The 24972-nt window shown below is 32.2% G+C and overlaps 2 protein-coding genes across 3 annotated transcripts in view; both read left to right on the forward strand.

The window, feature by feature from the left end:
• Positions 1 to 224: 224 nt before the first annotated feature.
• On the forward strand, positions 225 to 11381 carry LOC125051213 (integrin beta pat-3-like). Its single transcript, XM_047651419.1, has 8 exons — positions 225 to 430; positions 670 to 1064; positions 1450 to 1960; positions 2209 to 2534; positions 4019 to 4150; positions 9145 to 9319; positions 10195 to 10552; positions 11108 to 11381. Exons 1-8 carry the CDS (start codon positions 308 to 310, stop codon positions 11317 to 11319), a joined length of 2232 nt encoding a protein of 743 aa, XP_047507375.1. The 5' UTR covers positions 225 to 307; the 3' UTR covers positions 11320 to 11381.
• A 12614-nt stretch (positions 11382 to 23995) lies between these two features.
• LOC125050933 (integrin beta-6-like) overlaps positions 23996 to 24972 on the forward strand; it is a 38795-nt gene continuing 37818 nt past the window's right edge. For both annotated transcript variants that reach the window (XM_047651020.1, XM_047651019.1), the window contains exon 1: positions 23996 to 24276. In XM_047651020.1, the coding sequence (XP_047506976.1) occupies positions 24130 to 24276 (147 nt within the window). In that variant the 5' untranslated portion in view covers positions 23996 to 24129. The remainder of the gene's footprint in view (positions 24277 to 24972) is intronic.

Below are 24972 nucleotides of genomic sequence, written 5' to 3' on the forward strand. Positions count from 1 at the left end.
GATACAACGCTTATCATATTTTTCTTGAATTACGAAATTGTCTATAGATCTATACAAGCATAACAATTCTGTTGACCTAAACTTAAACTTAAATCTTAGTAATATTGCAAAATGATCAATAACTAAGTATTCTTTAACTTAGTTATTGATCATTAATTTCTATAAATACAAAATATAATTATTGTAACGTGTCATCTAATAATAATCATTAATTAAGGAAAATGTAAAGGGTAGGACGCGTATCACAATTAGAATTCAGTTCAGAATAATTTGTTCAAATCACTATTGCTTTATAACTTATTGTACAATGAAGTTTATACTACTGACATTATGTGTTTTCTATGCAATTAAATGCTCTTATTCATGTGAAGAGCATTCTACATGCGAAGGGTGTATTAGAGACCCTAATCAGTGTATTTGGTGTGCTTTGGTGAGTTCCCTTAGATTACAATATAATTATAAGGAAATATTGAATCAAATATCCCAGTGCGGCAAAAATATTAAAGTCACAGAAGAATTCAGAATCTAAATGTTCCGATAAGGATATTATTTTTCCGAAATACATTTAATAACATTATAAGCAACCTAACAAGGTGAAAAGATAAATATCTCTTGAAATGTATAATTTACTTAAAGAAAACAGAGACTTTAATAACTATTTCTTTTTAGGACAATTATAATGACACTCGATGTAGGTCTGCAGAAAATGCAGACTCCAAGGATTGGTGTCTTGGCAACACAATAAATCCGAATAGTGCCATGGAAATTGGTGAAAATAAACAATTTTCTTCAGAGGCTGGTCATGTTATTCAGATAAAACCACAAAACGTTAAAATCAAGCTTAGACCAGGTCAAGAAGAAAATTTTGAATTTTCATTTAAAAATGCTGATAGTTACCCTGTAGATTTGTATTTCCTCATGGACGGATCGACAACTATGAAAGCTATGAAAGATCAAACGCGAGACAACAGTGAAAACATTTATAAAACTATGAGGAGTATGTCAACTAACGTACTAATAGGAATGGGAACTTTCGTGGATAAAAACACTCTACCATACACAACGTAAGTGTCTGATTAAACTAGATTTTTAAGCTATTGCATAGATTTTATCGCGGGCTTAGAGCGCGGCGACCGAATCAAGAAATTCCGTAACGAAAATGACCTAACACTCGATGACGTAATATAGGAGCGGTCGGCGTACGCGTTAAAGTTAAACAGACTATAATATATAGTCTGATTCTGGTAGAGTGGTAGATTGAATTAATATCAAAGAAAAAACTTGCATTAATTTCAAAGAAAACAAAATTACTGCATAAATAAATATAAATAAATAATTATAATTGCATAAGTTGATAAATGCTATGCAATAGCTTAACCGCGGCAGTCCCCGAGTGCCACACTTTTTTTATATTTTAATGAAATACTTACATAAATCTTATAATTACAGCCTTATAAACAGTAGTTTAGCGTACTCCTTTAGACATCGCTTAAAGCTGACTCATGACTTTAAAGAATTTCAAAATGTAGTCAATAATACAGAATTTGGTTTAAACTATGATACCCAAGAAGGAACATTAGATGCGCTTGCACAAGTAATGGTGTGTAATGATTTAGTTGGCTGGAGAAAAGAGTCGAGAAAAATAATCATAGTTTTAACAGACAGTACCCTTCACGCAGCAGGGGATGGTGGTTATGGAGGAATTTCTCAACCTTTTGACGGAAAATGTCACAGCAATAAGGGTTATTATTCTAAAGAATTAGAACTAGATTATCCCTCTATAAGCATTATAAATAAACTAGCAGCTGATGAGGAGATTTCTGTTATATTTGCTGTTAATAACGATAATAAAAATACTTACAAAACTTTAACTAAAGGCGTGTCAGGATCACAATGCGTAAGTTTTGAGCAACCGAACGTTGAAGATGGTATGCCGACCATTCTAAAAACGATTTATAAGGTATGAACATATTTGTATTTACATTATTTATCTACGAGTAAGAAAAAGGGAAATTACTGTTTCACAAAACAACTTACAATCTAGAGATCCGGTGTTTCATTATCACAAAAGTGGTCAGTGAGTTTGTGCTAAAAATAACTAATATAGACGTAGAAATGTACTCCACTCCCTATCAGAGAATTGGACTAAATACAAAAACAGGAACGATACAAGCATGTATAGGCTACAAATCTTAAAATCTGTTTCAGGACATAACGAGCCAATTGAAATTAAGAGTCAACATGAATTCAAAATACCGGGACCATTTTAAAATATCTTTCGAACCGGATTGCATTTCACTAATGTGTAAAATGAAACCGGGAGGAGAGAAAAAGATAAATGCAACTATAAAACTGTTAAAGTATTTCTCTCATAAAAATATCAGTATAGGTTTGGTAAATGAAGGGGTCAAGGAACAACTGACTGTAAACGTTGAAATTATTGACTCATGTGATTGTAAACGAGAAGAAAATTCGAGCTTGTGTTCGTCTAGCGGTACTAAAAGATGTGGAATATGCGAATGTGACGAGGGCAGGTCAGTGGGTTTTTTTTTATCTTAAACCCTTGCAGTACTTAGTGTACCTACATCAGAAGCACCAGTACATAGTGTACAAAACAATGTAAACAACAAACAATTAATTTTAAGTAGTAAAGTTTTATTTCGTGAAATAAATTGCTTCGTAATCTTAATACATATCAAAAATTACGCGTCACGTTGTTTGTTCGCTATGGACTCCTAAATTACTTAATCGATTTCATTCAAATTTGCACACCGTGTGCAGTTTGATCTAACTTATAAGATAGGATAGCTTACATCTCAATTTATACCCGCAATATTATTTGTTTATTATTGGACAGTCACAATTCTAACAGATGGCGCTGTGTAGGAAGTACCAACGTTTCACATAAACTACAATTTAATGGCATAACCGCGAAAAAAGCATGGTGGTCATCATGACTGGTGTTCTACCGTTTGCCTTTGAATAGTTTACTACTATGTAATATAATAAAAACCTTAGTTACAGCAACGCTTGGCCGGGTCTGCTAGTTTTTTATATAATTTAAGAAATTATAAATTTGAATTTAAAAAAGAAATGTTCTAAGATATTTAACTCAGAAACAAGAGTGTCGGCAATCTTTCAGGCGCATGATAATAATGGAGATTGAAAATATACAGTCGAAACATTGAAACGAAAATTTTTGATTTAGGGCCAGTTTTTTGATCCGTAGTAAAAAATGGTATAACCATTTGTTACATTAACTATAGTTAAATGACTAACCATTAGTAAAATCGTAAATGCGTTTTTCAATGTCTATTTTAACTATAGTTAAACTTAACAATTGGTCAATTTGTTGCCAGCGCAATCAACAATGACATCCAAAAAAATGTAGTACTTTTTTGTGGGGAACATTTATTTTGTATGACAACACTAGACATAGGTTAAGCTAACTAAAGGAAGATAAAAATATAAATATAACTCGTGGACAAATCCTAGAAAAAATAAATAAAAATGTGCGTGTACTAGTGTACACACGTTAGAAGTGAAACTACTTTATGACCTTATTTTTCGAAAAATTATGTATATGCAACCAACTTTACAGAAATTGGTTAAATAAAGTTAAATTAGATAAAGTTTAACAAAAGGCTTTTAATATCACAGACTTGAATACAAATAATACAATTATTTCATTTTACCTTATTACCACTAAGATTATTACAGAATTTCATAAATTGTAATATAATTTTTAGTATCATTGTTATAGTTATTATAAATTTTTGTTATTAATGGTTTAGAATCTCTTCGAATCAACCGTGGTAGGGAAACATGTGACGCGTAACCGAAACATGTGACGCGTAACCGAAAAATGTTACACTAAATTTTTTTCCAACCCCGATAAAGAAGTTTCACTTCAAAAACAATAAGAATTGAATCCCCTAGAGCCCTACCTTTGGAGAAGGGCAACCATTATAGATCTTATCTTATTAATATTAATGTAGTTCTTTCATATGTTTTACAGTACTGGGGATATCTGTCAGTGCAAAGGCAAAAACGTCAGTTTGGGCAACGACACTTGCCGTCAACCAGGCTCTCACAAAGTTTGTAACGGATTAGGTGATTGTGTGTGCGGATCATGTATATGTAAAGAAAGGTAAATGTTATTTTATTCATATAATAGTTCTTTTATAAATTGTGTATTGTAAATTATGTGGGGCCGGGCCCGTTATTCGAAAGAATATTATCCCTATGTACCTATTTACTATTTTTCATTTGGACAAGTAGTAATGAAGCTTTTTGAGTCTAATACTTCCTAATTTCTTTAGCATATTCTATGAGTAAGTAATTGCAGCCGAGGTTTGAACGCATAACTTGGGGTTGAAAGTCATGCCTAGCCACTATAATAAGAGTGTTATTTATAAATATATTATTATCAATATAAGTTATTATTTAAACATATAAATAATAATCAAATATACAATATTTATAATATTTTTACCCTACTAATTAAAAAGTTTGGTCCCTATGGCAGTGTACCTTTAACGCTGGTAGTTATTCCTCGCTGTAGTGCAATACTTATTCCTTGAGCGAGGAAAGCACCAACTCTGGGGTCACCGGTACTATCTACCAGGCTTAAATCTTTAATTAGCGCCTGTGTACTTGAACCCCACGACTCAAGAGTTTCTGTATAGAGTCTATATTAATATATATTTTCGAAATATGACTATAGTATGATAAAATCTAAAATTTTCCTCAAATTAACACTACCTAAATTTAACACTTGTTTCAATGTAGTTTGACAAGATAAACTATGATATTTATTTAGTTCTAGATATTTTTATAATTAAAAGAAAATTTAAGTATACAAAATGTATTTGGACATAGTGTCTGAAACAAACGAAATTAACACTACCTAAATTTAACACTTGTTTCAATGTAGTTTGACAAGATAAACTATGATATTTATTTAGTTCTAGATATTTTTATAATTAAAAGAAAATTTAAGTATACAAAATGTATTTGGACATAGTGTCTGAAACAAACGAAATTAATTATATTATGAAATGAAATATATTATTTATAAATACTAAGTCGGGTTTGTTCGAACAGTTATAACTCGAGAACAGCTGGACCGATTTTCATGGTTGTTGTTTTGTTGTGTTTGTCTCCGAATTAAAAAGATTGGAAAACTACAAAATTTTCATCTAACTCACAAACATTTTATGTTCATCTCGTCCCTTAAACTCATATATATATATATATATATATATATTTAGTTATATCAATCCGTCAATTGTTGATCATGCGTGCTATATCGCGAGCACTTTGTTGATCCGAAAACCTATGTTGATCCGGGTGGTTTTTGTTGATCCAATATAATATTTTTCATACAAATGTGGTTCCGACCGGATCAACGATTTACTCCGTTGAAGTTTAGGAAACGCAACCGAAATGTTGATCCAATATACAAATCCACTCCGATAGTTGTTGATCCGATTCAAATGGACCAATCAGAAGTCAGCAAGTCCTCCTACTGGACTTACCTAAGGTATTTGGATGGTTTAATTCCTATAATTTATTGCAAGACCACCTAATCAGTAACTTTTCTTTATTTATTCAGTTTTTATGTTTATAGGTATGATATATATTTATGGTAAGGAAATTTATGACGACACGCGCTTGTCGCTTACCCGATGTTAAGCTTCGTGGCCAGCTTCATGCATGCCAGCAGCTTTATGTCATACAGAGTATGTGATATTGTATTGCACTCAGTAACCCTGAGATATAAGATCTAGAGTCTCGAAGCCCTGTTATTACTCCGCAAATAATGCCCTTCATCCCGGGACACCGTAGCGTTGTTTAGCTACCGCTTGGCCGTTGATTAACTGACAAAGGTCTGGCCTTTCCTCAGACTGGCCTTCGCAACAGTCCTACCAATACTCGATATAGTCTTATATAACTTGACGTATCACACAGAATCTTCATTAAAATATATTTACTTTTTTTATAAATATTGTTAACATACGTGTTAAGTTGCATCCAAGTCCTATTCTTAGGTTCTTTATTTAAAACTTCCATACATTTGTTTTTGCCTGGATTTATCTTTTTATTTATGTATGATTGGAAATATTTTTTGACTAATTGTATCTCTTCATCCGACCACTTTCTATGACTGTTTTTTTTCGTTTCTGAATTGGATTATCACTATCACTATCGCTTAAACTTGGGCATTTTATTTTTGTCTTTCTGTTATTTGGTTTAATATTGATATTTTTATTTTTAGAATCTTTATGATATATATTATTTTCTTTGGCTCGTCTAGTTTTATTTCGTTTCGAATCTGTTTATCATCATCAACATCGCTTTCACTTGTACTACTTGACCATTTTCTTTTCGTGTTGCTTCTGTTTGGCTTAATTTTGGGGTCTTTATTTTTAGGATCTTGGTTGTAATGATTGTCTTGTTTATCGTTTACTTCATTATAGTCTCCAATTTCTATATCGTCCATGTTCTTATTGACTGTAGTTTCTGGTGTTTCGATAGATATTTTGGGGTTTGTAAGTAAGATGTTAGATTGGTCGCTTTGTATTGCCGAATTTTTTGAAGATGGCGTCTCTTCCTCAAAGTTTTTAGTTTCTTGGTATGATTGAGACCTAATCGTTTCTATTATGTTACTCTTCTTCTCCATTAATATATTTTCATATTCTAAGAGTTGAGATCCTACAACAGCTTTTTGGAATACCTGCATAGGCAATCTATAATTTTGTGCATGAACAACAATATTATGCCCAAGAAATCATGCCAATTGCTCAGTATAATGATCATTTTGTTTAGAATGAATTTGGGACATTGTAGCAATATGATGTCTCATTCCGGTTGATGTAATTATCTCGGGGCGTTTCAAATTACACTGTTCTTTTATCATATCTAAACACTTACCGCCCTCAAAAGGTTCTTGTGTACCAGGTTTTGGAAATAAATATTGGTTGGACCTTGGCATTTTTAAATCTTCACGGCAAGCTATTTCTAAATCTATGTTTTCTCGCATTATTTTTGTTAGTTTAGTAAGTTTGACCATGCCTGTTTGTTCATTAAAGCCACACATTTATTTTATGGCACTTACAAATGTTTCATTGTTTTCAGGATCAATTGCGTCAGTGAGATTTTCAATAGTTCGTCTTTTTTTTAATCGCTTTACGACTTCGTCGTTCTTTTTTCTTCTTCAAGAGACGAGCACCGTATGCTATGATTAATGGATCATTTTTAACTACTAATGAAATTTCATCAGAACGAAGAAAATGCGACAGTATTTTTTTTCTTTTAGCTCAATCGAAGCGTTCGCCGTATTGGGAACGATTGTTAAGCTGTGATTAAACAATGCTTTTCTTTTAAGTGACGGAAGAACATGTTCAGAAGCTTTACAATTTCTTAAATGTCTGTAAAATGAAGATCTTTTAAATGTACCCAAGCATGTTTTACAAGTAGCTTAAGTTGACGGACTAGAGGTACCCTGGTTGCTTCGTTTTGATGGTAATAAGGTTAAATGAGCGTCCCGATCAAAGCTATTAGAATTGTGTAAAAAAAATCCCTTGTTTCTCAATTTATCTGTAATTTTTTGTCGTTTTAGCTTTTGTATTTTAGGGTCTGTATCATTAATAGCTTTATACTGAAGAACTTCGATTTCATCTGCGTGGTTACGTAAAAGATGTCTAGAATAATTACGTATAGTTACAATTGCTTGACAGTAGAAACATGCATTTCTTCGGTACCACTTACGTTTTCTCGCCGTATTATTAACGCTTTTTTCAACTTTACCTCCTCCAAAATCCGGAATTCCTTCTATGAGTACACTTACGCCCTCATTAGTCGATAAGTTCTGGCTACTTTCCCCACTATTGACTTGTGTGTTTCTTTCTTGTAACTGTTTTACTTTTCTATTGCAATTTTTTTCAACTGAACGACTGGGTCGTCATTATATTCATCGTTAAAAGACTAAAAGGTCAAGGTCAAAAACCCTCGGATCAACGTTAGTTAGTAAGATTTCGCATATAAAACGGATGCACATTTGACTCGTCGGTATAATATTTGCGACCGTTACGGATCTACAAAAACATTATGTCAATGTATTTTTTGATGGCAAGTATGTTGCAAAGCGACCGATGCAGATCCCCAAACAAGCCTTCCATTTCTAATTCGGATCAAAGTATATCAGTTATATTTGTAAAGAGCCAATTATACACTGCAAGAAGGTGGATCAACATTTCTTTTAATATCTTACTAGATCAACGTTTACATAGAACGGATATATATATAAATGTGTAAGTATATCATATTCCAATCGACCAGACATATCCATAATATTTGGATAATAGCGTTTTCTAAAAACATCGAATAATGTCCGTTAAAGGATTGACATATATAATATATATATGTTGTCAATTATTTATGCGTGCGCTCGCTCGGAAAATATATCACTACTTAAATATACAACAAATGACCAAATGTCTTTATTTAAAAAATGTCAAATGAGAAAAAAATTTAAAAATGGAAATCATAAAAGTAAAGTAAAAATGTTGTGGCTTGTATTAAGCATTGACGAACCCGGTCAACTTTGGGCGCTGTAACAGCGTTTTGCAATAAATGAAATTAAAAAAATATATATTTTGATAAAATCAAAAGAAAAAGATATTAAGCAAAAAAGGATATTTTTTCACTTTTTTACTTATAGCTTTTGAATTTTAGCTTTATGATAAAAAGTCACACAGACATAATTGTAGGCAAGGCTATTTGCTGCACAATATGTCGTCACAAAAATTTTGTATGATGGATAGTTTAGGAAATAGAGCCAAAAACGTGTTTTCACCCCTTTTTCCAAGATGGCGGCCGGGTGACAAGGGCGCCAACCCCACAAACTTGGGATTAAGCTTGTATTGACCCCCTACATCTTCCATAAATAAAATTGCGTCCTCTAACAAATTTTCAGCAAATATAACATTTCAATGGACTAGATAGCGACGTGAATCTCGTTCTTATATTATATTAAGTTTCTCATGTAAATAAAAACACATTTTTTGTAATGAGAAATAAATTTCTTTAAATATTTTAATAAGTAAATTTTTAATTTTTTCCTCAATTTATTAATTGCAGGTTCAAAGGTAAATTTTGTGAGTGTAACGAAGACAGCTGCCCGAGGGGTATAAACGGGTTCATATGTTCAAATTTAGGGACATGCGATTGTGGCACCTGTAGATGCAATTACGGTTGGTCTCGTCCTGACTGTTCGTGTCCCACCTCTGCAGGCCCCTGTTCCGATGGAGATGTTGTAAGACCTTTACAATATGTTTATTAAATATTTTGGTAACTGTTTGAAAGGAAATACGGGAAATATGGGAATAGGAATACTTTGAATTAGTTAACTATAGATTATAGTCTATAGTTACGTTCATGAATCATAAAACGTTTTGTTTGGCTAAGCTTAATTCCTTGGTTCTCGGTTTTTAAACGCTAGATTGGTTAACCCTGCGTTTGACAAAGTATGAACCACTAAAAAATACGTCGGCATCAAATAATAATGCAAAACCTTACAGTGGCAAAACTAAGGTTTTAAATAGCATTTAGTATTGTCTCTTATTAACATAACCTTTACACATTAAAAGAAAACACTTTTTAACCGGATTAAAGTTATGTATTATTATAAATTTACCGAAGTTTCGCGTGCTAAAAAAGTATCACAGCTGTACAAAAAGTTGTATTATCTGTATTTATTTCCCCAGAGTTGGTATTGACGCGTCGGTTAAATTTAAAATTATGTAAAATAATTGTTAATTTATTTATTATTTATTCATAACTTTAATCCGGTTAAAAAGTGTTTTCTTTAAAATAGCATTTATTACTTTGTGGAGTTCCTATGCAAGTTGTTTAAGGCGCATTTATATTATGTTAAAAAAAACATTATTAAATTACATATACGCACACATTGGATACGTCTAAAGTTTACATCTCAAATATTTGCTAGCAACTTTTACATCTAAATAGAAATAAAAAATGCACTACACACACACTTGCTCACTTTAAAATACTAAGTATAAATGGGCTGATTTAGATGTAATGATATTTTAAACTGTAATAAACCTACTTTAATAACGTTAAAGTCTATTATCATAATTATTTTTATACGTCAATACAATAATTTTCCAGGTATGCAATAATCGTGGAAAATGTGAATGCGGATTGTGCAAATGCGAACCAATATCATCATGGGACGCTCGCAACGAACAAAATCAGCATTGTCACATATCACCATGCCCTTCATGCCACATTCCACAATGCCACCTCCTAGAGCCATGTGCTTTATGCCACCTGAGAAAGGAGAAATGTGACTGTGATCACCTTAACGTTAAAGTCATGAGCAATATTACGGAGAGTTGGGCGAAATGCCCAGACGTTAGAGTGGATGTTGGTTGCTATACGCAGATGGTATACCGATATGCTACAGACCGATACGGTATAGATGTCATTATACAGTCGGAATTGAACTGCGCTGAAAGTTATTTTAGTAAGTACTATTCAATTGTTTTTGGTAAAACGTTTTGTTCTTTGAAAATGACACACATACGTACATACATACCAATACCGCTACAACCGTTTAGGTTTGGGTTTCAGATATCTGTATCAGTTTCATGATGATTTCTATTAGGCTAGTTGGTGATGTATAAATTATACAGCGGATTTAAATATGGCAATTTCCAAACATCTAAATATAGTATTAAACCAAGTCGTATCCCGTCGTCTGTTACCATATAATAATAGTCTTATTAGCTTAAGTTATTATAAAAGTAATACACTATTAAAATGTTAAAATTAATTTGAATTTAAAATTGTGCCGACAATTCGCGTATGCTCTCTGCACCCAGACAACGAGTGTCCTTTCTTTTTCTAATACGCAATTTTTGTACAAATAACAAATGATATTATTTATTATTATTAGAAAAAAAATTAGTTTTTTTATAAAACTTATATGATCTTTCCATTTATCACAATTTTTTTTTTTTTCAAAAACCCAATTATCGGGATTTTTATTGTTGACATATCATCTTTATACTGTTTACAGCACTCGGAGGAATCGTCTGTGGCAGTCTAATAATACTTGTGCTATTATTAATAATAATCTGGAAATACATAACCAAACGGAGAGATAAGCAAGAATATGAGAAGTTTGAGAAAAAATTGCATTCCGAAAATTGTGAGAGCCACGAGAATCCAAATTATCAGTCTGCATTTAAACAGTTTGAGAATCCTACTTTTGGATCGGAAATAAATTAAAATTATGTATAGTTACAGATGTCAAATTATCTCCTGTTGTTGTTAAATTACCATGTAATTAAGACATATAAAAGCTCTATATTAAAGAACTTAAAATAAGTATTTTCTTTCAATTTTTTATTCTTTTTTATAGAAGGGGGGCAACGGCAAACGGGCAGGAGGCTCACCTGATGTTAAGTGATACCGCCGCCCATGGACACTTTCAATGCCAGAGGGCTCGCGAGTGCGTTAACGGCCTTTTAAGAATTGGTACGCTCTTTTCTTGAAGGACCCTAAGTCGAATTGGTTCGGAAATACTTCAGTGGGCAGCTGGTTCCACATAGTGGTGGTGCGCGGCAAAAACTGCCTTGAAAAACGCTCAGTTGTGGAACGGCGGACGTCGAGGTGATACGGGTGGAATTTCGTATTCTGCCTCGACGTCAATTTTATCAACATTTAGCTACGTGTAAATTCTTAGGAACTTTGAAACTATATTCATTTGTTATCCACACAGAAGAAATAAAGAACTGAAACAGCAGTTAGACAATTTGTTCCTTTCGGCTTTCCTTGTTTGCAATGTTATAGGGGAAAAGTTAGCCTAGATTAAGGGCGTGATTCAAAGGTCGTACTGGCTGTGCACCAATGGATTTTGTATCTATGACCACATACGGTGAAGGAAAACATCGTGAGGAAACCATCTAAGGATTCAGAGTTGGCGCTGAGTCTGACTCCCTAATGTTAATGTATTGAATTTAGACATAAAGACATTGTTATCACCAAATTTCTATATCACCATTAGTTTTAAGTATGACTTCTGTATCTCAAAAACGTAGCCCCAATGTTTTTGGAGCCATTAAATGTGATCACAGATTTGTATATTATTCTTGCATCGACTACGTCTGGAACTTAGATGTTTTTTATGCCGGCCATACACACTACGGTCTACCGGAGAGTGAATGTAGTGTAGTGTGTATGGCCGGCATTAATGGGTTTGTAACGCGAAATATAATGGTTATAATTCCTTGTTATGTATGTCATTAGTCTTAGTAATAAGGTTTTAAATCTATTCGATGTCCTGTGGACGGAAAAACAGTATCCAGTTTGTTTCCACCACACTGTTGAAAACTTATTTTTATGTATACAATAAAAATAAAATATAATTTATATCAGCCGTCATACAAAGCTACCGATTTTTTATTATCTTTTGACAGTCTTACCAATATGGGGTGCATTTCAACGCACTGCTCTGCAAATAGTAAATTTTAGAACTGATTTAGGATTTAGGCACTAAGTTAGTTCTTCAATTACACCCTAGATGTCGTAAAGCTACAAATTAAAAAAACGGTAGAAATTAAATCCATCCGATCATTATTTAACTACTAAAACTAAAATCATTTTAACAAAAAACGTAAATAAAGATTTGTAATGCAAGTCCTGTCCTATTTAAGTAAGTATGAGATTCAGGGTACAAAGGTCTTAAATTAGTTAAAATAACTCACACTAGATGACGTATTGAAAAAAAAAATATTTTTGGCATGCGAATGGAATGTAATAAACGCATATTATTGCCAGGCAACAATAAGAAATTTTCTTGAATTATAATTTTAAATTCGTAACTACAAGGCGACAAAAGTTTAGCTCTAACTTGTTCTTTCTTCATTAAAGTTGTTTCACCCGTAATACCTGTAATTTAATCTCCACCCTGCAGATGGCGCTGAAAATATCCGCTTAAATACATTAATTCAAAATAAAATTAAAAACACAAATTCATGATTTAAAATTTCTGCCAACATGAAAACAAAAAAGAAAAAACATAGTCATGTAATTATTGCGCCTAACAAAATTACACGCGCAGCAACATTCTAAAACGCGCTAACGAAACAATTCAGTGTTTGTAAGTATATAAGGAACGGAAAAGTACTAACTATCAGGAGTCCAATTCTACTCAGTAAGGCAGATTCTAAGGTCAGATCTGCTCTAATACTGACCTGCAATACGCCTAGATGCAAATTATTGAAAACTGGATGCCATGCCATCACACATTACTAAAGAAATTGAGAAATTAGACACAGAAACTAAGTCGGACTGGAGAAAAACCTAATCATGTAAATAATAATCTGAAGATCCAAAGAGAATACACAACATCTAACTACGATGTAGAAAACTGAAGTAGAAGCTTTGACTCTATCTTTTTTCTTTTTTTAGTTCGAATTTTAATTTCTATAGAGTCGTAAACACTTCATTAAAATAAATAAAAACTATTTTTAATCACAAAAGAAAACTAAATAAATTTCATAAAATATATAATCGTAATCTCAACACCTCACAATTTACATCGTAAACACAAAATTTTGCTGATAACAGACGCAAAACGGCTATTAAGTTATTACTTAAACAGATTAAATAGATACGACACAATATTGCATCTATAAATTTACTTTATTATTTTTAAACTCGTAGGTTAAATGTTAATATCAACAAAAAGTGTTGAACCGTCATGCATTGTGCTAAATCATGAGATCGCTAAAAAGAAAAAACAGTGGTAGGGGAGCCAACGATGCTAAATGGGGATTTACTCGAGCGTCGTAGAGACCTATTGGGATGCAAAGCTTAGATAATAAGAAGAAAAAAATGTTATATGATATATACCTTTTCATCGGTGGGGGAAGCGGCTATAGATTGTTAAATATGTAAAAAAAAACTGTTGCATGGACATCCTCGAGCGCGTCAGATATTGATAGCATCAATGCCCTACGTATTTTTAATAATGTACGTATTTTAATCTGATCGTTTGCATGATGCGGGTGGTTGTATTTAAGGGTTGAAAATGAAAAAAAAATAAAAATTATCGAGCGCGTCAGATTTTCAAAGGGAGTGTTAAGTGCACCAAAAAAAAGCTCTCATTCACTAATCTGACGATTTCGATCCCCACGACATCGAAACCCACGGCCATTATCATAATTTGCAAAAAAAAAACGCAATTTTGAAATACTCAAGCGCGTCAGATTAAGATATATGTGGTTCATCTTTATGTTCTAAACGTACTGTCTCATAATCTGACGATTATCTAGAGGGATTCGCCTGATCTGACAAATTTTTTTTTAGAAAAACGGTTCACCTAAAGGGCCATCCCTGCAACTTCCCGCTAATTCCATTCCTGGGCGCTTAAAATTGATATTTTGAGCTCGCTGAGTTCAAAGAAATAACATTTCTATGCATTTGAGCTCTCCCAGCTCGAAAGTCTGATAGAAGTTTCATAGAACACTATTTTTGGAATTTTCAAACCGCAATAACTTTTGAATGGATCAAGCAATTTTCACGCGGTTGGCGGAATTCGACGCAGTTTTATCATCCTCATAAGTAATTTTGCAATTTTAATTGATCGAACCACAAATTTCGGAGTAATCTCGAAAAAACACTTTTTCGGGTTTCTTTCGTTCACGATATCTCTCGAACGAATCAACCGCTTTTGACCAACTTGGTGGCGATCAACGTGGTTTTTCAAGCTTAAAGGCGGATTAGTTTTTGAAGTTGATCGATAAAGAAACCACTTTAAAAAAAAAAATTCTTATTTTTTTAAGATTTTTCAAAATTTCTCAAAATCTATCGGTCCGAATCGGTTCAAATTCACAGGAAATGTAATTTTGAGGGAAATATTTAGAACGCCGTTTAGTAGATTCCGATCGGTTTAAGGAAATGTAGGCATCACGCAGCTGCACGCATTTAACTTTATCGACGAATTTTTGTTATTTCGGTTTGCGGAAATCGTCAGATTATATATTTTTCATTATTCTTGAATTATTTCCTTCAAAATAAAAAAAAAATTAGCTACGCTCGAGAATGTCGAGAAGACGTTTTTTTTTACAACTTTGTTGCCCTCCCCTTTTTTTCCGTCACTCTCAAATTGTCAGATTAGTGGAATATACACTTTTTAGGATGTACTCGACGCGCTCGGGAATTTCTGATGGTCAATTTTTTTTTAACTAATCTGATCCTGTCTCCATCACGGGCGGCTTTATATATGGGCCTCATATTTTGTGGAGGTACTTAACCGGGTTCAAGGTATCCCCCTATATTTTAATCTGCCGCGCTTTAGTAAATCCCGAAATCCCCTCTTGGGCCACAGTTTCCTCGATTTTTTCTCAATACGAAACGATGGTGATTGTTAAGCTGCAAATTGAAAAAAAAGGTATAAATTAAATCCATCTGATCATTATTTAACTCCTAAAGCTAAAATTATTTTAACAAAAATATAAAAACGTATATAAATATTTTGAATGCAAGTCCAGTCCTATTTAAGTAAGTATGAGATTCAGGGTACAATCCAGGTCTTAAATTAGTTCAAATAACTCACAGTAGATGACGTATTGAAAAAAAAATTTTTTTGGCAAACGAATGGAATGTAATAAACGCATATTATTGCCAGGCAACAATAAGAAATTTTCTTGAATTATAATTTTAAATTCTTAATTACAAGGTGACAAAAGTATTACTCTAACGCCTTCTTTAAAGTTGTTTCACCCGTAAAACCTGTAATTTAATCTCCACCCTGCAGATGGCGCTGAAAATATCCACCTAAATACATTTATTCAAAATTAAATTAAAAACACAAATTCATGATTTAAAATTTCTGCCAACATGAAAACAAAAAAGAAAAAACATAGTCATGTAATTATTGCGCCTAACAAAATTACACGCGCAGCAACATTCTAAAACGCGCTAACGAAACAATTCAGTGTTTGTAAGTATATAAGGAACGGAAAAGTACTAACTATCAGGAGTCCAATTCTACTCAGTAAGGCAGATTCTAAGGTCAGATCTGCTCTAATACTGACCTACAATACGCCTAGATGCAAATTATTGAAAACTGGATGCCATGCCATCACCCATTATAAAGAAATTGAGAAATTAGACACAGAAACTAAGTCGGACTGGAGAAAAACCTAATCATGTAAATAATAATCTGAAGATCCAAAGAGAATACACAACATCTAACTACGATGTAGAAAACTGAAGTAGAAGCTTTGACTCTATCTTTTTTCTTTTTTTAGTTCGAATTTTAATTTTTATAGAGTGGTAAACACTTCATTAAAATAAATAAAAACTATTTTTAATCGCAAAATAAAACTAAATAAATTTCGTAAAATATCAAATCGTAATCTCAACATCTCACAATTTATAACGTAGGTAAACACACTATTTTGTTGATAACAGACGCAAAACGGCTATTAAGTTATTACTTAAACAAAATAAAGAGAAACGACACAATATACTATATATTGATTTACTTTATTATTTTTAAAATCATAGGTTAAATGTCAATATCAACAAAAAGCGTGGAACCGTCATGCTTTATGCTCAGGGCCGTCTTAAACTAGGCTGGGGCCATTGGGCACACAAAAATTTCTGGCCCTTTTGGAAATTAAAAAAAAAGCTAATAAAGAAAAAAAAATTTTACTAAGTATGACCATTTATATGGTGATCAAATACAGTATGATATATTATGTCGAAATTGTCGGTCCTTCGGGTCCCCCTGAGAATGGGGGCCGGGGTACGGGCCCCGTGTGCCTTTATGGTGAAGACGGTATTGTTTGTGCTAAGTCATGAGATCGCTAAAAGAAAAAGCAGTTTCCTCAATTTTTTTCTTAATACGAAACGATGATGATTGTAAAGCTGCAAATTTAAAAAAAGTTATAAATTTAATCCATATGATATTTTTTTTTATTAACGCCTAAAGCTAAAATCATTTTAACAAAAATATATAAACATATAAAGGTTTTGAATACAAGTCTTGTCCTATTTAAGTAAGTATCAGTTTCAGGTTACGATCCAGGTCTTAAACTAGTTCAAATAACTCACACTAGGTGACGTATTTAAATAAAATAATATTTTTGGAATGCGAATGGAATGCCAATGGAATGTAATAAACGCATATTATTGCCAGACAACAATCAGAAATGTCCTTGAATTCTAATTTTAATTTCTTAATTGCAAGGTGACAAAAGTGTAACTATAACGAGTTCTTTAAAGTTATTTCATTTGTAATTTAATCCCCACCCCGCAGATGGCGCTGAAAATATCCGCCTAAATACATTAATTCAAAATAAAATTAAGGACACAAATTCATGATTTAAAATTACTGCCAACATGAAAACAAAAAAGAAAAAAGATAGTCATGTAATTATTGCCCCTAACATTCTAAAACGCGCTAACGAAACAATTCAGTGTTTGTCAGTATATAAGGAACGGAAAAGTACTAAATATCAGAGTCCAATTCTACTCAGTAAGGCAGATTCTAAGGTCAGATCTGCTCTAATACTGTGTGCAATACGCCTAGATGCAAATTATTGCAAACTGGATGCCATGCAATCACCCATTACTAAAGAAATTGAGAAATTAGACACAGAAACTAAGTCGGTCTGGAGAAAAACCTAATCATGTAAATAATAATCTGAAGATCCAAAGAGAATACACAACATCTAACTACGATGTAGAAAACTGAAGTAGAAGCTTTGACTTCTATCTTTTTTCTTTTATTAGTTCGAATTTTAATTTTTATAGAGTGATAAACACTTCATTAAAATAAATAAAAACCATTTTTAATCGCAAAATAAAACTATATAGATTTCATAAAATATCAAATCGTAATCTCAACACCTTACAATTTACATCGTAAACACAATATTTTGCTGATAACAGACGCAAAACGGCTATTAAGTTACTACTTAAACAGATTAAATAGATACGACACAATATTGCATCAATTGATTTACTTTATTATTTTTAAACTCATAGGTTAAATGTCAATATCAACAAAAAGCGTGGAACCGTCATGCTTTATGCTCAGGGCCGTCTTAAACTAGGCTGGGGCCATTGGGCACACAAAAATTTTGGGCCCTTTTGGAAATTAAAAAAAAGCTAATTATGATAAAAATTTTAACTAAGTATGACCATTTATTATATGTGATCAAATACAGTATGATATATTATGTCGAAATTGCCGGTCCTTCGGGGCCCCTGAGAATGGGGGCCCTGGGCATTGACCCCGTGTGCCCTTATGGTGAAGACGGTATTGTTTGTGCTAAATCATGAGATCGCTAAAAAGAAAACGCAGTTTTCTCGATTTTTTCTTAATACGAAACGATGATGATTGTAAAGCTGCAAATTAAAAAAAAGGTAGAAATTAAATCCATCGGATCATTATTTAACTACTAAAGCTAAAATCATTTTAACATAAATATATAAACGTATATAAAGATTTGGAATGCAAGTCCCGTCCTATTTAAGTAAGTATGAGATTCAGGGTACAATCCAGGTCTTAAATTAGTTCATATAACTCACACTAGATGACGTATTGAAAAAAAATAATATTTTTGGCTAGCGAATGGAATGCCAATGGAATGTACCTAATAAACGCATATTATTTATTGCCAGGCAACAATCAGAAATTTCCTTAAATTCTAATTTTAAATTCTTAATTACAAGGTGACAAAAGTATTACTCTAACGCCTTCTTTAAAGTTGTTTCACCCGTAATACCTGTAATTTAATCTCCACCCTGCAGATGGCGCTGAAAATATCCGCTTAAATACATTAATTCAAAATAAAATTAAAAACACAAATTCATGATTTAAAATTTCTGCCAACATGAAAACAAAAAAGAAAAAACATAGTCATGTAATTATTGCGCCTAACAAAATTACACGCGCAGCAACATTCTAAAACGCGCTAACGAAACAATTCAGTGTTTGTAAGTATATAAGGAACGGAAAAGTACTAACTATCAGGAGTCCAATTCTACTCAGTAAGGCAGATTCTAAGGTCAGATCTGCTCTAATACTGACCTGCAATACGCTTAGATGCAAATTATTGAAAACTGGATGCCATGCCATCACCCATTATAAAGAAATTGATAAATTAGACACAGAAACTAAGTCGGACTGGAGAAAAACCTAATCATGTAAAAAATAATCTGAAGATCCAAAGAGAATACACAACATCTAACTACGATGTAGAAAACTGAAGTAGAAGCTTTGACTCTATCTTTTTTCTTTTTGTAGTTCGAATTTTAATTTCTATAGAGTCGTAAACACTTCATTAAAATAAATAAAAACTATTTTTAATCGCAAAACGGCTATTAAGTTATTACTTAAACAGATTAAAAAGATACGACACAATATTGCATCTTTTCATTTACTTTATTATTTTTAAACTCATATAAATGTCAATATCAACAAAAAGCGTGGAACCGTCATGCTTTATGCTCAGGGCCGTCTTAAACTAGGCTGGGGCCATTGGGCACACAAAAATTTGGGGCCCTTTTGGAAATTAAAAAAAAAGCTAATTATGATAAAAAAAATACTAAGTATGACCATTTATTATAGGTGATCAAATACAGTATGATATATTATGTCGAAATTGTCGGTCCTTCGGGGGCCCCTGAGAATGGGGGCCCTGGGCACTGACCCCGTGTGCCCTTATGGTGAAGACGGTATTATTTGTGCTAAATCATGAGATCGCTAAAAAGAAAACGCAGTTTCCTCGAATTTTTCTTAATACAAAACAGTGATGATTGTAAAGCTGCAAATTAAAAAAAAGGTATCAATTTAATCCATATGATCATTATTTATGAATTAACTCCTATAGCTAAAATCATTTTAACAAAAATATATAAACGTCTAAAGGTTTGGAATACAAGTCTTGTCCTATTTAAGTAAGTATCAGTTTCAGGTTACGATCCAGGTCTTATACTAGTTCAAATAACTCACACTAGGTGACGTATTTAAATAAAATAATATTTTTGGAATGTGAAAAAAATGCCAATGGAATGTAATAAACGAATATTTTTGCCAGACAACAATAAGAAATTTCCTTAAATTCTAATTTTAAATTCTTAATTACAAGGTGACAAAAGTATTACTCTAACGCCTTCTTTAAAGTTGTTTCAACCGTAATACCTGTAATTTAATCTCCACCCTGCAGATGGCGCTGAAAATATCCGCTTAAATACATTAATTCAAAATTAAATTTAGAACACAAATTCATGATTTAAAATTACTGCCAACATGAAAACAAAAAAGAAAAAACAAAGTCATGTAATTATTGCGCCTAACAAAATTACACGCGCAGCAACATTCTAAAACGCGCTAACGAAACAATTCAGTGTTTGTAAGTATATAAGGAACGGAAAAGTACTAACTATCAGGAGTCCAATTCTACTCAGTAAGGCAGATTCTAAGGTCAGATCTGCTCTAATACTGACCTGCAATACGCCTAGATGCAAATTATTGAAAACTGGATGCCATGCCATCAACCCATTACTAAAAAAATTGAGAAATTAGACACAGAAACTAAGTCGGACTGGAGAAAAACCTAATCATGTAAATAATAATCTGAAGATCCAAAGAGAATACACAACATCTAACTACGATGTAGAAAACTGAAGTAGAAGCTTTGACTCTATCTTTTTTCTTTTTTTAGTTCGAATTTTAATTTCTATAAAGTCGTAAACACTTCATTAAAATAAATAAAAACTATTTTTAATAGCAAAATAAAACTAAATAAATTTCATAAAATATCAAATCGTAATCTCAACACCTCGCAATTTACATCGTAAACACAATATTTTGCTGATAACAGACGCAAAACGGCTATTAAGTTATTACTTAAAGAGATTAAAGTGATAGTACACAATATTGCATCTATTGATTTACTTTATTATTTTTAAACTCATAGGTCAATATCAACAAAAAGCGTGGAACCGTCATGCTTAGTGCTCAGGGCCGTCTTAAACTAGGCTGGGGCCATTGGGCACACAAAATTTTGGGGCCCTTTTGGAAATTAAAAAAAAAGCTAATTATGAAAAAAAATTTTACTATGTATGACCATTTATATGGTGATCAAATACAGTATGATATATTATGTCGAAATTGTCGGTCCTTCGGGTCCCCCTGAGAATGGGGGCCCTGGGTACGTACCCCATGTGCCTTTATGGTGAAGACGGTATGGTTTGTGCTAAGTCATGAGATCGCTAAAAAGAAAAAGCAGTTTCCACAATTTTTTCTTAATACGAAACGATGATGATTGTAAAGCTGCAAATTTAAAAAAAGGTATAAATTTAATCCATATGATATTTTTTTTATTAACGCCTAAAGCTAAAATCATTTTTACAAAAATATATAAACATATAAAGGTTTTGAATACAAGTCTTGTCCTATTTAAGTAAGTATCAGTTTTAAGGTTACGATCCAGGTCTTAAACTAGTTCAAATAACTCACACTAGGTGACGTATTTAAATAAAATAATATTTTTGGAATGCGAATGGAATGCCAATGGAATGTAACAAACGCATATTATTGCCAGACAACAATCAGAAATGTCCTTGAATTCTAATTTTAATTTCTTAATTGCAAGGTGACAAAAGTGTAACTATAACGAGTTCTTTAAAGTTGTCTCATCTGTAATTTAATCTCCACCCTGCAGATGGCGCTGAAAATATCCACCTAAATACATTTAATCAAAATAAAATTAAAAACACAAATTCATGATTTAAAATTTCTGCCAACATGAAAACAAAAAAGAAAAAAGATAGTTATGTAATTATTGCGCCTAACAAAATAACACGCGCAGCAACATTCTAAAACGCGCTAACGAAACAATTCAGTGTTTGTAAGTATATAAGGAACGGAAAAGTACTAAATATCAGAGTCCAATTCTACTCAGTAAGGCAGATTCTAAGGTCAGATCTGCTCTAATACTGTGTGCAATACGCCTAGATGCAAATTATTGAAAACTGGATGCCATGCCGTCACCCATTACTAAAGAAATTGAGAAATTAGACACAGAAACTAAGTCGGTCTGGAGAAAAACCTAATCATGTAAATAATAATATGAAGATCCAAAGAGAATACACAACATCTAACTACGATGTAGAAAACTGAAGTAGAAGCTTTGACTCTATCTTTTTTTCTTTTTTTAGTTCGAATTTTAATTTTTATAGAGTGGTAAACACTTCATTAAAATAAATAAAAACCTTTTTAATCGCAAAATAAAACTAAATAAATTTCATAAAATATCAAATCGTAATCTCAACACCTCACAATTTACATCGTAAACACAATATTTTGCTGATAACAGACGCAAAACGGCTATTAAGTTATTACTTAAACAGATTAAATAGATACGACACAATATTGCATCTATAAATTTACTTTATTACTTTTAAAGAAAAACGCTTTTTACCGGATTAAAGTTATGTATTATTATAAATTTACAACTATTTGACATAATTTTAAATTTATCCGACGTTTATTACTTTTAAACTAAATATCAACAAAAAGTGTTGAACCGTCATGCTTTGTGCTAAATCATGAGATCGCTTAAAAGAAAAAGCAGATTTCTCGAATTTTTCTCAATACGAAACGATGATGTTTGTTAAGCTGCAAATTGAAAAAAAAAGGTATAAATTAAATCCATCTGATCATTATTTTTAAATTAACTCCAAAAGCTAAAATCATTTTAACAAAAATATAAAAACGTATATAAAGATATGGAATACAAGTCTTGTGCTATTTAAGTAAGTATCAGTTTCAGGTTACGATCCAGGTCTTATACTAGTTCAAATAACTCACACTAGGTGATGTAGGTATTTAAATAAAATAATATTTTTGGAATGCCAATGGAATGTAATAAACGCATATTATTGCCAGACAACAACCAGAATTGTCCTTGAATTCTAATTTTAATTTCTTAATTACAAGGTGACAAAAGTGTTACTATAACGAGTTCTTTAGAGTTGTTTTACCTGTAATTTAATCTCCACCCTGTAGATGGCGCTGAAAATATCCGCCTAAATACATTAATTCAAAATAAAATTAAGAACACAAATTTATGATTTAAAATTACTGCCAACATGAAAACAAAAAAGAAAAAACATAGTCATGTCATTATTGCGCCTAACAAAATTACACGCGCAGCAACATTCTAAAACGCGCTAACGAAACAATTCAGTGTTTGTAAGTATATAAGGAACGGAAAAGTACTAACTATCAGGAGTCCAATTCTACTCAGTAAGGCAGATTCTAAGGTCAGATCTGCTCTAATACTGACCTGCAATACGCCTAGATGCAAATTATTGAAAACTGGATGCCATGCCATCACCCATTACTAAAGAAATTGAGAAATTAGACACAGAAACTAAGTCGGACTGGAGAAAAACCTAATCATGTAAATAATAATCTGAAGATCCAAAGAGAATACACAACATCTAACTACGATGTAGAAAACTGAAGTAGAAGCTTTGACTCTATCTTTTTTCTTTTTTTATTTCTATAGAGTGGTAAACACTTCATTAAAATAAATAAAAACTATTTTTAATCGCAACATAAAACTAAATAAATTTAATAAAATATCAAATCGTAATCTCAACACCTCACAATTTGTATCGTAAACACAATATTTTGCTGATAACAGACGCAAAACGGCTATTAAGTTATTACTTAAAGAGATTAAAGAGATACGACACAATATTGCATCTATTGATTTACTTTATTATTTTTAAACTCATAGGTTAAATGTCAATATCAACAAAAAGCGTGGAACCGTCATGCTTTGTGCTAAATCATGAGATCGCTAAAAAGAAAAAGCAATTTCCTCGAATTTTTCTGAATACGAAACGATGATTCATCTCGAGTGTCGCGAGCGATGTTAATGCAGTCTGTGACCAAACGCGCCGCGGTGTTGGCGCCTCGACTCTTATTTGAATTTCGAACGCGACCGTTCAATTACGAGAGTTTTTATTTTAGTGAAATATTTAATTTGTGAATTCTTTAAAATGGCGGTTGTGTGGTTTGCTGTGTTATTGCTTTTTACATGTCAAGAAGTTTTTGCAAGTTATCGCGACTGCTCTAATATTGGAGAAATAAGGAGCTGTGACGAATGCATCCGATGTGGTGGACATTGGTGCAATGATCCAAATGAAGTAAGTTTATTTCTATAATTATTATATAAATTTAAGCGATAACTTTTGCGCGCGAAGACGCAGTTTTGCAAAATATTTTACTAATAAAAATTTTAAGAGTACCAAAGTAGAGTTATATTAAAGGGGGTCGATCACTTTTAACACTACGTGACTATTATGTAAACAATATTCACAAAAGGCTATCATAGGATAATCTATGCAAACAATCTATTTATTGATCTTAATAGAGTCACGTTATTCAGAAACAACAAATTGGCTACCCTCAACCTTCATGTTAGTCTATACAAATATTAAATTTAACATTTGATTTTGAAACAAGAGGTTGTGACTAATCGATATTTATTAAGACAAGAAAAAAATCCCAAGTGAACGGAAGGAAACAATTGACTTAATAAACTTGACTTGCGATCAAGTGCACAATTGTTCTATTTTTTATCGGACGGCGACCGATATTTTTTATTTATTTTTTCTAATTACAATCTGGTAGCAGGGTCTAATGAAATCCATTTAAGATCATGGAAATCTTATATAGAAACATTATGTATTATTTCTTTACAATATTTGCAAATAACATCTATAGCTCGCGAGTGCGTTGCTTCTATACTCTTCCGTTCTAGCCCAAAAAATAAACGCATACAATTATTATACGCATATCACTTTTTAAAGGTTTTTTTTTATAGATTTATTTGGTCATGA

The sequence above is a fragment of the Pieris napi genome, chromosome 7, assembly GCF_905475465.1.
Source record: "Pieris napi chromosome 7, ilPieNapi1.2, whole genome shotgun sequence".
Taxonomy (NCBI): Eukaryota; Metazoa; Arthropoda; class Insecta; order Lepidoptera; family Pieridae; genus Pieris; species Pieris napi.

What these genes read in the sequence shown, in the direction of transcription:
- LOC125051213 (XM_047651419.1), top strand. Translation starts at nt 308, where the DNA reads ATGAAGTTTATACTACTGACATTATGTGTTTTCTATGCAATTAAATGC. An exon ending in TTCTAAAAACGATTTATAAG is followed by an intron (nt 1,961 to 2,208) that starts GTATGAACATAT and finishes AATCTGTTTCAG; the next exon opens with GACATAACGAGCCAATTGAA. An exon ending in CCTGTTCCGATGGAGATGTT is followed by an intron (nt 9,320 to 10,194) that starts GTAAGACCTTTA and finishes ATAATTTTCCAG; the next exon opens with GTATGCAATAATCGTGGAAA.